The following is a 17,408-nucleotide window of genomic DNA, read 5'->3' as shown; positions in this document are numbered from 1 at the left end:
AAACTAATTTAATTATAAATTACCAAGTTTCATATAAAACTATTCAGAGTTAACATGTTCGTTTTCCTGCCTATGCCTTCTTCTTCTTCTTCTTCTAAGCACAGGCAGTATAGCATGTTTTTACCTTTCAATCGTTAAAATATGACGAAACCTTTTTTAATTCTCGTATATTTGTTCTATAGTTTCAAGTTGGAATAGTAGTCGAATTATACTTTATATGAATGAATGGGGAATTTTGTATTTTCCATTGAAGTCGCCCCAACTAAAACAATTTGTTTCAAGTTAATATTATTTGAGTCTCTACTGTCTTTTGCTTGTTCATTTTCTGTAATCTATTTTGACGCCCACCCTCACCTTAATTATTAAATATACATAATATTACCTGCTGTTTCTCGATAAATAAATAAAAAAGCACCATCATATAATATCTAAATTAACAAGAATTCAGTTTCCCAAACCATATAAATCAATAATCTTAATTTTAATCAAACTCAATGAAAAGGGTAGAGGAAAATGGTTTTTTTTTCTATTACTGAATATACTGAAAATCGTAAAACTCACTCCAAAGCGCTTATAATTAATTAAGATTCATATCAATAATAATAATAAAAAACAGTAATTGAAAAAACCCATCATAAACAGTGTGGCTAAAAAGTATTTTCTTTTTCTATTTCCATGTCATCTTAATTATTTACTACTTTAAGATTCCATACTCCAAAGTACAGTAGATTGGGAAAAAACTCAAATAGCAACACTAGCCAGACATCATCTAAAGTTGTAGGTCCAGCTGTAGTGTAATTAAGGGTCTAGCTGCTGTGGTCAACCGTGTGACTTGTTCCGCCCCCGTCCCGGGTTCGACCCTCTATGTGCACGCCTGTCACCCCCGCGGTGCCTTACCTGCTCCTGGGCTTGCAGGATGTCCAGTGGGCCGTGGGGAATAGTCGTGGTGCGCGTAAGCTGGCCCGGACACCCCACGTAAATCAAAAAAAAAAAAAAAAAAAAAGAAACCTATATAGTCTTAAGTTTGCTCCTTGAAAATCACCTGCAAACCCCGGTTGAAATTTTAACAGAAAAATAATCTAAGTGCTTATAAAATAGATTTAACGGAGAATAAGCATTAGAATGAACAAAAAAAAAAAAGAGAGAAATCTTGAAAATGAAAATTGACCAGATTGATTAGGGGAAACAATCATGGAAGAACACAAAAGAGCATTAAGATTTAAAATAAAACTAGCCAAACAAGACCTAGGAGAAGGGTCACTTGATATATATAAATTGTGTGGATGGATTGTTTGAGCTGTCGAGAGTATTGATGATGATATTAAAGTCCGGAATTGTGGGATCTTGTTGTGATGGATTAAATGAGTAAATTGAAAGTAGTTGATAATTTGGGACGTTTTATATACAAAGAAAATTCTGTTGAAATTTCAGTAGAATTCTTTACATATAATAATAATAATAAATTATCCTAAAATTAAGAGTATATGTTGGGATCTTTTAGCGTTGATAGAAACGAATAGCCAGGACTGTTACATCACCAATTCGAGTCCCACAAATCTCATGGCTACTGGAGGTTTACATGGTCGTTAACTTCAGGGCCCGTGAGATTAATCGAGATACGCGCAAATTGGCCCGGACATCCACATTAATCTAAAAAAATGAAACCTAATTGAATTGGAATTAATCTGTTTCTCTTGTTGCTGCTAACACATCTGCGTTAATTTAAAAAAAAACCTAATTGAATTGGAATTAATTTGTTTCTCATCTGCTGCTGACATCAATGATTGAACTTTGGCTGCTGGAGTTTGGAAATAATTGGGTGATTGTGAATATAGTAATGGTTGTTTTTTAAAATATTTTTTGTTATTAAAATAATATATATATATATATATATATATGATATCAGTATATTAAAATGATCCAAAACATATAAAAAAACAATAATTTTAAGCAAAAACAATTTTAATTTTTGACCAAAACGAACCTGGAAGCTTTGGTAAATTAAAATTAATTTGTTGTATACCACTGTACATTATAAAGATTTTTAATCCAAGTTCAAGCATTACAGTTTGCATAAAATAATTAGTTACTGATCGATCATGGTTTATAATTTCACCAACTATATCTTAACTTTACATGTTCCAATTTCTCATTGCATCAACATTGATTTTAAAAATACTTTTGTAATTAATTATATATATTAACATTTTCAGTACTGCATGATCAACTATTTCTATTAATCATCAAATGCTAAATCTTAATTAAGGGTGAACAGTATCAAATGGAAAAGTAATGTAAAAATTTAATATATGCAGAATAAATGCAACACTAATAGTAATACATGGCAATTTAAAGACATGGAGGAAAAAAATCACATAATTATAATCCTCCATCTTTAATTAGGAGCGGGTAAAATAGCTAAGAAAAACTGTGAAAATTAAAAGAAAAAAAAAACCTTTTGATCAATGGTCCATGGGCATAATACATGTAGCTCGATCAAAATGAAATATAGATATGAAATAATTCATAAAGTTAATTTATAGCCTAAACCTAAACTTACAGCTACTATTTCTAATATTAATGGCGTTATTAGCAGCTAAGTTGTCGACATCTAGTCTGCATCTGACCCTGAACTTCACCTTCATGATCTTCAACTTGCCAAACTTGATTCTCACAGGCTGAATAACCCTGAGGTTCAAAGGAATGATTCCAGTCTGCTGCTGTTGCTGTTGCAGTGAAGTGATCAATGTATTGGCATCATTTGTTTGTCCTGATAACACCACATTAAGCACGGTGGTGTTCCTGTGACCCTGGTAGAATCTTGGCAGCGAACCTTGACATAGATTTGTGCCTGTGTACCACACGCTTATATGGCTCCCTCCCTCATAGTAGACGCCCACTTTCTTGTTGGGATTCCTAGCCGTGATGGTGACATCGAAGGTTGCAGTTAAGCTGGAATTGTTTGTGAGATTGAATTGGGTAATTTGCAACCGATCGATGGAGTACTTTGGGAGTTTAGGTTGGAAGACAAGGTAAAGAATTCCAGCAACAACTCCAATGAGAAGAATGAGGAGGAAGAGAAGAGAGAGTGTCCAACACAAGAATCTGCAACAACAGCTGCTTCTCTCCTTGGGTGGTTTAGTGTGGATGACCGGGATTGTACGCTGAAAAGGAGGGTAGTGCTGGTTGTCACGAGGAAGGAGATGTGCAGCTGCATCGCCTTTATCAGATTTGGAGGAGCCTCGGGGCACCAATGGAACCGTGGGAGCCTGTGGTGCCTCAGCATCTAGTTGTTGATCATCATGGGCACTACTACTCATATTGAGCGGATGAATCTTCTGATGATTTGCCATATCCATCCGTTGATAGATGGATAGTTCAAGATTTATTTAATTTGGATGTGCAATATCTCAGGTGTGGAATTAATACATATATATTGAAAAGAATTGAGAGTTGGACTAGTTCGTATGTATTTGGTGTTAGTGATTAGGGCATGAGACCGACGCACATAATTAAATATTAAGATAGATATTTGGTTGATAATGGAGCTCGCCCCCTTGTTTGACTTTTAAAACGTGATTGATGCACAGAGGAGGTTGATATGTCCCTGTCAATTCAAGCGTTTTTCTTTGGGGGTACGTCCTCATCCTCTCTTAATTTCAATGCGTTATTTGAGTCCAAATTCAAATGCTCCTCCTGACGTTTTCTTTTTCTTTCTTTTTTCGGGGTGATGAATATCGGAGCCTTCGGCTGATCAAGGCTAATATTAATCTTTCACATTATCATGACCATAGCTCCTTCCAAATTAATTTGCTATACTATGTTTCCCATTGCAATATCCTCCACCTTTTCTAAATATTGTTTTTTTCTCTCAATTATAATTTGATTACTTTCAGAACAAATGTACCAGTAAATGATGTTCTACGACAAAGTATTAATTTGGAATATGAAAGGCAGGGCCGGAAGAGTGCGTGTGTGTGTGTGTGATACGATCTCCAATTTAGCGTGTGTGTATATATATATATATATATTAATTTAAATATAGTAGGGGTCGTCATAATTAAAATGTCTAATAAATATACAAAAAAGTCATTTCATCAAGATCGGTCTAGCTAGTACTCCTTTTGCATTCAAATAAATAATTAAAAATACAAGCTTCCCATTCACTACTAGTCAAGGAAGGATAATACAATTCAAGTTGTGTTATGGATTTGTTATAACAAGGGTACCTGGATTATATAGCTGATGTTTATGGATTAATAGGGGGTTTAAAAAAGGCAAGGTGATTAACTTAATCAAAAGATTTGCAATTTTTTTATTTGGTTGTTAGATTATACTTAAAATATATATTTTACATAAATTTAATTCCACCTGTAACTAATTTTGTTATTTTCTCTTTCTATTTTTGGATTTCTTAATTATTTGTATAAGTACTTTTATTACTTTGCTTTTATTTCTGGATTTCTTAGTTGATTTTGGTTGGATTTTTATGTTGGTTTAAAGAGGTAATAAAATCTCTTAGTGACGTACGTGTTATTTTTCTTGTACTGTTTTCATCGGCGTTACAACGCCATGCTTCACATGATTAATATATTCTTGCTGATTAATTAATTAATTAATAAGTAATCTAATCAAGTGTATTTGTTCCGACATCCATTAATTAATTAGGTTTTAGTCACCTAATTAAACCTTCTCGACTAATTTATTTGGGAGATAGGGCGCCCTCCATCATCTCTCGTGGATAACTACTGATCATCCACGGCCATTACCGGTACTGCTGCTAGTGCAATTTAAAGTCCCTGCAAGAAAATTATCAAATGCAAATAGAAACCATCAGAATAATGGTTTAGCCGCAAAGAGATTTTGATGATGGTGACGAGATTTTGAATGTGTAGATACGAGAGATGAGATCTTGTGCTTGTCATTATATATTGGCGTTGGAACCCCTAGCTCTCTTTACTGGATTTTCAAAATCTGGACGAATTCCATCAAGGTTCTCACCATAAAAATCTTAATTTATATTTAATCACCACAAAAACATGCATGAAAAATTGAATCGATGAAAATGATTGTAAACATAGATCCTAAATTCATAATTTTATTTTTAAAAAATAAAAACAAATAAATTATGCTTCTTAAACAGGTTTGCAGTTCTTTTAAATAGGTTAGAAAAGTTAACAAAATAAGAATCCTAGAACATAAAGAAAAATAACATAAAATCCAAAATAAAGCATGAAATCTGGAAAAATCAAGGAAACCTAGCCCATTCCATGCCTGATGCTTTCTCACCTGCAACAAGATATGATATGACAGTAAGTTTTAGTCCTGAATTGCTTTTGTACCGAGTTCTGTTTGTATTGAGATAGTAAAATCGCACATTGTTGTAACTCGGATGAAATGGATCTTCAAATATTCAGATTGTTGTGAGTTTGTCTTCAAATGTTGTAAGATGTCCCGCTGTTTCACTTCGCTTTTGTGATGAGCTCCAAGCTAAAAGAAAGGAGATTGACAAACTCAGATGAAACTATTTGGTGGTCTCCCTTGTTGAAGTTTGCTTTAAGATGCTGCGGTCAAAGATTCTGTTTTTTAGTTTATATTTTCCTGCAATAATAATAGCTTGTCCTAGTCATTAGAAATTTGTTAATCTGTTAGTTTGTTAACAGATCATGGCTTTATTTTAGCTTTTTCAGTTGTAATTTGCTTCTATAAATATGTACGAGATTGCTGTCAACAATTAAGCAATTCTGTATTAATTCATTCTTAATAAAAGAGTGCAGTATCAATATTGATTTATCTTCTATTCTATTGTTTCTTCAAACACACTTCAAACACCTAAAACTCCAGCAACTACAAGAAACACCTTCGTCAGATTTCTTGCTAATAAAACAGTACAAAACAGCCACTGTTCAGATTAAAATCTGGAAATCTTATTTACTGTTTCACTGTTTTTAATTCAAACACTTTCAATTGGTATCAGAGCTATCTTCTTGAAGGGACCTGTAATGGAGGTTGAAACAAGTTTTTCTCACATGTCTTCTCCTATCTTTGATGGAGAAAACAAAACTATCAACTGTGGGCAGTGAAGATGGAGACCTATCTGGATGCTATGGATCCGTGGGAAGCTGTTGAGGAAGATTATGAAGTGCATCCTCTGCCTAATAATCCAACAGTGGCTCAGATCAAAAACCACAAAGAGAGAAAAACAAGGAAATCAAAAGCAAAAGCATGTCTATTTGCTGCTGTTTCCACAACCATTTTCACCAGAATTATATCACTTCAACAGCAAAGGATGTTTGGGATTACTTGAAGAAGGAATACGCAGGAGATGAAAGAATTCGTGGCATGCAAAGTCTCAACTTGATAAGAGAATTTGAACTGCAGAGGATGAAGGATTCTGAGTCCATAAAAGAGTACTCAGATAAATTGCTTGGAATCGTCAACAAGGTAAGGCTACTAGGTACAAGTTTCTCTGACTCCAGAATTGTAGAGAAAATCCTAGTAACTGTACCTGAGAAATATGAAGCATCCATAACCACCTTGGAGAATACCAAGGATCTATGCAAGATCACCTTGGCAGAATTATTGAATGCCTTACAAGCTCAAGAGCAACGGAGACTTATGAGGCAAGATCAGATTGCTGAAGGAGCTTTACCAGCCAAGCATCAGGACCACGGCAAGGACAAAACGAAATTCATCAAGAAATTTCAGGCTTCAATCAATGAAGCCACTGCCAGCACCAGAAATCAAGGCAAAGGAAGAAACTCAAATAGAGGCTATCCACCTTGTAAGTATTGTGGTAGAACAGGTCATCCACCATTCAAATGCTGGAAAAGGCCTGATGCAAAATGTAACAAGTGCAATCAGCTTGGACATGAGGCTGTTATATGCAAGAACAAATTTCAGATGAGGGAAGCAGATGCTCAAATTGCTGAGAAAGATGATGAAGATCAGATTTTTGTGGCAACCTGTTTTTCAACCAAGAGCTCCTCAGAATGTTGGCTGATCGACAGTGGTTGTACAAACCACATGACATATGACAGAACCCTTTTCAAAGACTTGCAGTCCACTGAAATCACAAAGGTTCGAATAGGAAATGGTGATTATATTTCAGCAAAGGGAAAAGGAACCATTTCAATTACAACAAACTCAGGTACAAAATCTATTTCAGATGTTCTTTACGTACCTGATATTGATCAAAATTTGCTGAGTGTGGGTCAGCTAATAGAAAAGGGATTCAAAGTTACATTTGAAGATCATTGCTGCCTCATATATGATGTTGCTGGCCATAAAATTTTACAAGTCAAAATGAAAGGGAAAAGCTTTTCATTTTTTCCAACTGAGAAGGAGCATACAACCTATTCCACAAATACAAGCATCACTGAAACTTGGCACAAGAGACTTGGGCATTGTCATCTCCAGCGAATACTGACAATGAAAAAGAATGAAGTGATAAGAGGATTGCCTGCTCTTGCTGATCAAATGCCGAATTGTCATGCTTGTCAATTTGGCAAACAAAGGAGGCTGCCTTTTCCTAAATCTTCCTGGAAGGCATCTCAAAAGCTGCAACTCATTCACACAGATGTAGTAGGACCTCAAAGAACACCATCACTGAAAGGTAGTCTCTACTACATTGTGTTCATTGATGATTTTTCAAGGATGTGCTGGATTTTTTTCTTGAAGTTCAAGTCAGAGGTTGCTGGAATCTTCTGGAAATTCAAGAAGATGGTGGAAAATCAGAGTGGCTGCAAGATTCAAAGCATAAGATCAGATAATGGGAAGGAGTATACTTCAGCAACATTTAATCTATTCTGTGAAGAAGCTGGAATTGAACATCAGCTCACTGCTCCTTACACTCCAGAGCAAAATGGGGTTAGTGAAAGGAGAAATAGATATGTAATGGAGATGGCTAGGTGTATGTTGCATGACAAGGAGTTGCCTAAAGAATTCTGGGCAGAGGCAGCAAATACAGCAGTCTTTCTTCAAAATCGACTTCCAGCCAAGTTTTTGAATGAAAGAACGTCATTCGAAGTCTGGTATGGATATAAACCTTCACTGAACTTTCTTAAAGTATTTGGCAGTGTGTGTTTTATCCACATTCCTCAGGTCAAGCGCGACAAGCTTGATAAGAAAGCACTTCCAGGCATATTTGTGGGATACAGCTTAGTCTCCAAAGCATACAAAGTGTATCATCCACAAACAAAGAAGATATCAATTACAAGGGATGTACACTTCAATGAAGATGAGCAATGGGACTGGAAGAACCTTCAACAGAGAACTCCTTCTGAAGATCAAATAGCTCCTCAGTGGCAGAATGAACTAGAAGATGATCCTCCAGTTAAAGGCACAAGGCTGCTGTTAGACATCTATCAAAGATGCAACATTGCATTTTATGAACCTGCTGGATATGAAGAGGCACTCAAAGACAGCAAATGGAAGAAGGCCATGGAGGAGGAGCTGTCAATGATTCAGAAAAACAATACCTGGGCATTAGTTGACAGACCTGAAGACAGAAAAGTTATAGGAGTGAAGTGGATATATCGAACGAAGCTGAATGCAGATAACTCCATCAATAAACACAAGGCCAGGCTTGTTGTTAAAGGGTATGCTCAGATTTTTGGTGTTGATTATTCTGACACGTTTGCACCTGTTGCTAGACTGGACACAATCAGATTGCTGCTAGCAATCTCAGCACATAAGGGCTGGAAAGTGTTTCAGTTAGATGTAAAATCAGCCTTCTTAAATGGAGTTTTACAAGAAGAAATATATGTGGAGCAGCCTGATGGATTTGTGATTCAAGGAGCAGAGGATAAGGTCTACCTTTTGCAAAAGGCTCTCTATGGGCTGAAGCAAGCTCCTAGAGCTTGGTACAGCCGGATTGATGAGCATTTGCTAAATTTAGGCTTTGTAAAAAGCTTATCCGAGGCCACTCTGTATGTCAAACTGAAGGACAATGATGTTCTTATAGTGTCCCTTTATGTTGATGACCTTTTGGTGACAGGAAATAATGAATTGCTGGTTGAAGAATTCAAACAAGAAATGATGAATGTGTTTGAAATGACCGATCTTGGTCTTATGACTTATTTTCTTGGAATGGAGGTCAAGCAAAGCCAGAATGAAGTCTTCATCTGCCAGAAGAAATATGCAAAGGAAATATTGAAGAAATTTCAGATGGAAGAGTGTAAAGCAACCAGCACACCAATGAACCAAAAGGAAAAGCTAAGCAAGAATGATGGGGCAGATAAAGTTGATGAAGGATATTTTAGAAGCATGATTGGATGCTTAATGTATCTTACAACAACAAGGCCTGATATTCTATTTGTTGTAAGTCTCTTATCTCATTTTATGCATGGTGCTAGTGAATTACATTTAAGAGCAGCAAAGAGAATATTGAGGTATGTTAAAGGGACTGTCAGCTACGGGGTCAAATTTGAGAAATGTCAAAGCTTCAAGTTGTATGGATTTTCAGATAGTGATTGGGCTGGTTCCCTTGATGATATGAGAAGCACTTCAGGATATTGTTTTAATCTTGGTTCTGGAGTTTTCTCTTGGTGTTCAAAGAAGCAGGAGATTGTAGCACAATCCACGGCTGAAGCAGAATTTATTGCAGCCACAACAGCAGTAAACCAGGCTCTATGGCTGAAAAAAATCTTAAGTGATTTGTCAATGGAGGAAAGAGAACCAACGGAGATTTCAGTAGACAATCAAGCTGCTATTGCAATCTCTCATAATCCAGTATTTCATGGGAAGACTAAGCACTTCAACATCAAGCTTTATTTTTTACGGGAGGTGCAGAAAAATGGAGATATTAAGTTAATTTATTGCAAGTCTGAAGATCAACTTGCTGACTTATTTACCAAACCACTTCCAGTAAGTAGGTTTGAGTATCTAAGGAAAATGTTAGGAATTTGCACTTCTTAAAGCAAGGAGGAGTGTTGAAGTTTGCTTTAAGATGCTGCGGTCAAAGATTCTGTTTTTTAGTTTATATTTTCCTGCAATAATAATAGCTTGTCCTAGTCATTAGGAATTTGTTAATCTGTTAGTTTGTTAACATATCATGGCTTTATTTTAGCTTTTTCAGTTGTAATTTGCTTCTATAAATATGTACGAGATTGCTGTCAACAATTAAGCAATTCTGTATTAATTCATTCTTAATAAAAGAGTGCAATATCAATATTTATTTCTCTTCTATTCTATTGTTTCTTCAAACACACTTCAAACACCTAAAACTCCAGCAACTACAAGAAACACCTTCGTCAGATTTCTTGCTAATAAAACAGTACAAAACAGCCACTGTTCAGATTAAAATCTGGAAATCTTATTTACTGTTTCACTGTTTTTAATTCAAACACTTTCATCCCTCTTCTTTCGATCTCTTTTCTCAATCATGATCCTGCATGCCTTCAGTTTGAGTCTTAAGGAGCTGACAGCAAGTGATATACCGACGCTTCTTTATACCTCCATTTTCGAAAGTGCCATTAGTTATGGTGTGTACTTCTACACTGCAACAAAAGGTTGATTTTTCATTTTGGCTGTCTATTATGTTTCACTGTTTGTTGATTAAAACCAAGTTGGCCATATAATACGAGGTTCAAATGATCTTTTTGCTTCTTTTGAACTTAAGTTTGCTTAATTTCCTTGAATCTGTCCAAACTTAACCAAGAATCCTTTCCTGAAATAATCTACCTTTGCTGATGCTTTTCAGGTAGCTTGAAAAAGCTCAGTTCCCTCAAATTCCGAACCCAGATGTTTGCTTCAATTTTTGGTTAAGTTCCATCAATCAGAACAACATAAGAAATGAAAATATAACTCATTAAACTGCCTGGACTAACTTGTGTGCACAAAACAATCTTAGACGGATAATCTTAAGATCTGCAATCAAAACAACATGTGAAATGGATGAGAAACTTGATTTCACTGCCTGGTGTAATTAAATCCACTTGGAAAAGAATAATAGACAAAAAGATAAGTTGAGTAGCGGCCAGGGCCAAGTAATGATGTATGATGCATTATATTTCATAGGGTCTGTCTGATTTGTTTTGTCATGTTAGATTTCTAACCCCAGGTTTTTATAGCTTGGTGAGACTTTTAAGGCAACAATGCATTATATTTCATATTGTAATTTTTTAAATAAAAAGAAAGATTTTAATAGAAAAAGACAACAATGCCCTTGGTAGAGTAAATATTAAGTATAAATGAATGAGGGATATTGAGGTAATTGCACTATAATTGATAAAAGAAGAAAGAAAATAGAAAATCTAAAATTGAGAGAGATAGAACCGGAAGTGGAAGAAGAAGAAAAGAAGAGAGAGAAAGATAAAGGAAAGGGAAGAGAATTGGTGAAAATAGATCTTTAAGGTAAGAGTTATGTTTTAATATATAAGATTTTGTTAGGATTTAGGGTTTTAAAATTTATGTTATGGGTTACGTTGATGATTTAGATGAAATGTCAGGGGTTAATTATTTTAAGTTTTTGATATACATGTTGGATTTTTGGAGGTCTGTCATTGTTGGGAGACTAATGGATCGAGAATTTGGAATCTCGATCAACCGGTTGATCGATTTGTTTGAGTTGATCGACTGTTTAGACTTTTTGAATTTAGTTGACTTGAAGGGTTTTGGTTGACCAGTTGGTAGATTTAAATTGATCGATTGACTGAACAATAACGGTTAATCGATTCTTTTAGGTTTGGTTAATTTGGAATATGTTTGGGATTGATCAGTGGATTTATTTTGGTTTTATAATTACATTTAAGTTCCTAAACGTATAGGGTTATATGTTAGACCATAAATTAAGTGTATTAGATAGATTATACATTCTTTTTTAGTTTCTTTTGAGTATGTTTTCTTTTGTATTAAGATATACCTGATATTCTACTTGTTAGGCATTAGTAAAATTTCATCAATTTGTTTTTGTATTTTTTCTGCTTTCGAGTCAGGTGAGTAGATAATATTCCATATACAAAATGAATAATATAGATATTTGAATTGTTAATATGAAATGAATCATGTTTCTTGGTAATTTATATATTATTTATTATATCTTGTCTATAATAAAATATAATCATTTATTAAGACTAATTTTTTTATATGAGCTATTATGTGCTTTTAAATTGATAGCTTCTTATTTAATTGATTATATAAGTTGAGATTTTAAGAAATGATTTTATTTTGTTTGATTATAACCTTATGGTATGCCAATCATAATATTCATTATAACAAGATATTGTTAGTCCTTGTGTACATCGTAATCCTAAACCTTAGTTGGTCGAGGGAATCACCAACTTGTGACGACTGATTATCCCATAATCTAGAGCGTCATGCTCATTGCATTTTGATTTTCTAATGAACATTACCTTATGGTATTTCTTGTTATGGTCTGTTATGAAACTTTCAGAAAAAATTTAAAGCTAAATTTGTGTGTGTATGTGTGTATTCCTCATTAGTATATTACCTCGTATGTGTATTTTGAACGTTATCTACTCACTGAATTGTTGAATTTACCCTCTCATTATTTTTTTTTTCAAGCTTATAATTTGTTGCCAAGTTATTTTTGTTGAACTTTTAAAAACTGTTTTTTTATTTGTAATTAATGTTATTCAGTTATGTTTACATAGTGCTCTATATTTACTAATTTATATCAACTTTTGTATTAAGAGAATTAATTTATATTATGGATTTATTTATGTTATTATTGTTGTATTTAACTCTGATAGAGTTAACAGGAAGAAAATGTTTATATGTATGTTTAGATATGAATAGGTAAGGAACCCGAATATAAATCTTGTCTATTGGGTTTTGAAAAGCTAGGGCCAAGTAATGATGTATGATGCATTATATTTCATCGTGTTTGTCTGATTTGTTTTGTCATGTTAGATTTCTAACCCCAGGTTTCTATATCTTGGTGAGACTTTCTCACCCTTGCAGCTGGTTGGGCCCATTGTTACTGTGCTCGCAATATATATAGTTAATTGTCGGAACTGTAATGAGTGATGTATTAGTGAGAGAGTGGGCTATATAAGATGCAGACAGACAGGGAATAAGACCAATTTTGATCATCAGGTTGGCTCTTGATTCTGTGGGCTCTACCCCTCTATTCAGTCATATTCAAAACATGTAAGTGGAAGTTCAATAATCAAGTTTATAGGGAAAAGTTGATCATGGGATGTCTGCTGTGGGTTTACAAGTTTTTCTTGGAATGCTGGAATAGTTGGGAGCTCTCTCAATTCTCGAGGCTAATATACCGTTCACATTGTCGGAGCCATTTGTTTTAGTGCTCTTGTATCAGGCAGACTGCTCCCTGCAGGGACGTTGCACTTGTTCAGTTCCATATTGAAGTAAGAACTAACTGTCCTCTTGTTCGCTAATCAGTTTGAAACCAGTCTTGTGGGAGATTGATCGAGAGCATTTGGCATGTACATGGTTAAAACTGATGGCATCATCTTCCAGGGCATTGTATCATGGTTCAGGTTCCATAATTATGTAAATTATTGTTGTTGCGAAATATTTTATTTATGATGTTCATATATTTATTAGCTGAAGCTTCCTCTGGTGTATCTACTCACGTCTGAGTTTATTAGGATAATACTCCTGCTTACTTGTGATCTCTACATATGAATAAGGATTGAGTTTACTTGCTTGAAATGGTATCCCTAATTATCCCTCATTGGCATCCAACCACAATGGAAAGAACATATAGTGAACACGGGAAGAATAAACCTCTTTGAATGAACAAGAATAACAGATTGCAAGTTTGCAACCATACAAAGTAATCTTTGCAACTAGAAGTTGAAAAAAGCCACAACTGCGTGGAAAATGAAAACAACACAACTGAGTGGATTATGTTGAAGCAGCACTTGCAAGGATAGCAGTTGAGTGGAGATTTTTACTTGTACCAAGTCTCCCACGTCCAATTCCACTCCTTTGTCCACTGAATGGCCTTCTGGCCTGTTCCACATCACGCCATGTTTCAGACAATTCATGCTTTTGAAATCCCAGTGGGCTCTTCTCGTCCTCATCTCTCCAGTTGGATCTTGAAGTCCAGTGATCAATTGAGTCCGCTGAATTGGGTTCCCAGGAAGAGGTTGAAAATCCTAAATGCTGTTGGCTGCCACCAACAACGCTGTCACTGCCTGACGATTCTTGACCATCCATGTCTTCCCCGCATAATGTACCTGCTCTTCTCACTGTTACATACTTGTGAAAGCTTGGCTCTATAAGGTCATCGCTTGCAAGTACCTCAGATTCTACAAATGGGTCTTTTGCCTCAGGTGGTTTCTTCCCAACAAGATTAGCAGCAGCCACTGTAGGGGGGCTTCTTCTATCATAAGAGAAGGCACATGACAGGTTGGAGCTTGTAGTGGAATTCAGGTCAGCGACTGCTTCAAGAATAGAGCAGGCCTTGGTGACACAAGCTGGGAGAGAAAAGGAAGGAGTGTTCTTCAGGTGAAAATTTTGAATGTCTTCCAGCAGTAGTGCGGTATATGAAGGCGTTGGATTCAACAAAGTTTCAGGATTGAGGTCTAGGTCTCGCGACCGCCTAGCTGACCTGCTTCTGGTTAATGTCTGGGGCTTCAAGCTTTCAACTCCCAAGTCTACTACAGTGGTCATGTCTGTTGGCTGTCCTTTAGCCTCTTCCATCTGTTGTTCCTTTGAGATCTTGTTTTCCAGTGAAACTATGCTGCTGCCTCTGCAATTAGTCACTTGAGCATTGACTCTGTTGTTTTTCTCAGAATTTTGCTTCTTCATTGGAGTCTGAAAAGCATGCATAAAGGGAAAATTTATGTCCCAGAAACAGTATTTTTACTCTCTTTAGCTAACAGGTGCCTAAAAAAAGACATTTGTAATGGTGAAAATCGCGCATTCCTCCTTTAGCCACAAATTATGCATTGAAAGGTAAGCAATACCTGATTTAGAAGATTGAAAGATTCCTTCACCACCACTTGTCCTTCGATATCTTTGTTTCTGATTCGTGCTCTGTTGTTGCTGGTGCAGGTAGCCTTGTTGGCAGGTGGTTGCGAATATTGAAGTGAATTGAGATCAATTTCACTCAATGGATTTCTTCTGTAAGGAGATTGGTCTGCTTTTCTTGAATTGCTGCGGCTAAGAGATGGCTGCTGATTATTCTCATTAGAGGTCTTAGCATTGGTTCTGGCAGGAGATTTGGAACTTGGCGATGCGACCATCCTTGAGCAGGTCAACGCTGCCTCACCAACATTTCTCTTAACTGAGATCCGCCTAATTCCAGCCGTTGCTTGCGGTTCAACCCCATTGTTGCTCTTATCCACCACTAAAGAAGAAACAGTGGCAGGGACTGATACCAATTTTCCAGGCCTATTACTAGGACCACCAGTATTGTTAGCATTAACAGTAGCATTAGCATTTCCAGCAGTAACGCCTGTGTTTTGGGTTGTTTCTGACCTTCTACCCGGTGATCGACTCACCCTTCTCCCACTGCTACCACTGCCCCTCTCTCTGCTGCTGGGGCGCTGGTTCTGGTCCCTTTCCCTGCTGGGTGTCCTCCTCCTCCCTTGAGAAGAAGGAGAAGGAGAAGGCCTGCTGGATTGGCGGCGGCGGTTGCGATGCTGCCTTCTCTCGGCTGTAACCTCGCCATCGTCTTCATCATTGCCTTTCTTTCTAAAATCATAATGATCAGCAGAAGTGGAAGACTCAACATCTTGGTCCTGGTCATTATTATTATTATTATTATTATCAAAGTCGTAGCTCCTCTTGGAACCGGAGTACTTTATGCCAGAAGAAGGGGGCTTTCCAGCTCCAGAAGAGTTGCTGCGGCTAAGCCTTCCACACTGAATGAGAATGGCATCTACCTCTTCTTTTGTGCAGCTTGATGTTCTCAGAACCATATTATGAGCACCAACATTGGTGTTGCTGTTGCCCGATAATATTTCAGCAGCAGATGCAGTAGCAGTGGGCGCAGGGCCATCTTCTTCTAGTGGTGCAATATTGAGGTTGGGAGGAGGGATGCGTTTGTCTCTATCTTGGCTTTTCCTGTGTTTGATGACAAAAATTTCTTTCTTGACAAAGCTCCCTTCTTCTACAACCTGTTTTTTGACCTCCTTATCCTCAACTACCATCATGTTGTTGTTTTGGATCTCATTCTTGTCAACCTTGAGAGTGTTTAGAATTGGTTGGGAGGCATTCAAAGAAGAAGAAACTTCATTTTTTTTGCTAAAACAACAGCCCATGATGGTGATTGGTGAATCAATAGAACAGAACAGAGAACGATTTGATGAAGTGAGTGAGAGAGGGGGGTTAGGGTAAAAACAAGAGGAGGAGGAGCCTAACTAAAAGAGTACTAGGAAATTAAGGGGAGTTTATTAGAAAACAGAGAGTAGTGTAAAACTAGATTCAATCTATTTTAGGAAAACAAGGTCTAAAAGGATTGGAAGTGAATGGTTTTGTCTCTCTCTCTCTTGTACCGTAAGAAACTTGAAGTAGATAGATCATAGATAGATAGATAGAAAAGAGAGAGTGACGTTGTCCGAGAAAGAAACATCAACATTTTCAAAATCACATGCTTTTGGGATTTATTATAATAGTAATTAATAACAGAGAGGCAGAGAGAGAGAGAGAGAGAGAGAGAGAGAGAGAGAAGCATTTCAAATTTTTGAGGGAGAAGCGAAACGGGCAGATCTGTCTGTGAATGAAAGAAAAAGGAGCCGTTAGTTAGATAAAAAGGACTGAATGATCCGAACAGAAAAGAAGATCATATTATAATTATATACATCCCGTTGGATGAATGAATGTGATTGGTGGGTGTGGTGTCTGCTCTTGTTTTCTACTTGGTCCCCTTCTGATCCCACCATCTCACCACCACTACCTCCAATTTCTTTCATCTTTTATCCTTAATTAACAACAGATGAAAGAAATTGTGTGTGTATGGATAGAAGGTTGGCAGGCAGAGCCACAAGTTTTTATCTGCCTATTCTAGCTTCTTGCCAGCAGATTGTCCTTGGCAGTTGTACCACGCTATCTGATCAGCGAATAGAACCAGCTTTTAGAAATCGACAGCCCTCCATAAATGCAGCCAATTCTAATGCAATCACCAGCTGATATTTTCTTTCATCGAGGTCATGCAAAATGCATAGATATCTCATCTTTAATGCTGCTTCTGTTTCCTATTCTGTGTAAATCAGTTGCATTGATAATGAGGTTTGATTTATTTATATAAAATTAATAATAATAATAATAATCTTTCACAGATTTAATTAAAAGTAAGATCATTTTTTCATCTTCCATGTTCATGCACGTGTAGACAATTTTCAACTAACTTTCAGGAAAATGTCTTTTGCCAATATCTGTTGATGTGGAGTTCCACCAGAGGGAAAAGCGTCGCATTAGTGTCAGCGATAGGTTGGGAAAGCCATGCGATGGTGTATCTTTGGGAAGCA

At 36.3% G+C, this 17,408-nt stretch overlaps 2 protein-coding genes across 2 annotated transcripts; both read right to left on the bottom strand.

The window, feature by feature from the left end:
* Positions 1 to 2,282: 2,282 nt before the first annotated feature.
* On the bottom strand, positions 2,283 to 3,476 carry LOC7474070 (NDR1/HIN1-like protein 6). Its single transcript, XM_002321897.4, has one exon. It carries the CDS (start codon positions 3,357 to 3,359, stop codon positions 2,538 to 2,540), a length of 822 nt encoding a protein of 273 aa, XP_002321933.2. The 5' UTR covers positions 3,360 to 3,476; the 3' UTR covers positions 2,283 to 2,537.
* A 10,220-nt stretch (positions 3,477 to 13,696) lies between these two features.
* LOC7474069 (uncharacterized protein At1g65710) lies at positions 13,697 to 16,630 on the bottom strand. Its single transcript, XM_002321896.4, has 2 exons — positions 14,904 to 16,630; positions 13,697 to 14,751 (listed from the first exon to the last, which is right to left on the bottom strand). Exons 1-2 carry the CDS (start codon positions 16,200 to 16,202, stop codon positions 13,837 to 13,839), a joined length of 2,214 nt encoding a protein of 737 aa, XP_002321932.4. The 5' UTR covers positions 16,203 to 16,630; the 3' UTR covers positions 13,697 to 13,836.
* Positions 16,631 to 17,408: the final 778 nt, after the last annotated feature.

Source organism: Populus trichocarpa, chromosome 15 (assembly GCF_000002775.5).
Source record: "Populus trichocarpa isolate Nisqually-1 chromosome 15, P.trichocarpa_v4.1, whole genome shotgun sequence".
Taxonomy (NCBI): Eukaryota; Viridiplantae; Streptophyta; class Magnoliopsida; order Malpighiales; family Salicaceae; genus Populus; species Populus trichocarpa.
Note: the sequence above shows the minus strand (reverse complement) of the source record. Positions and strands in the feature narration are given on the sequence as shown.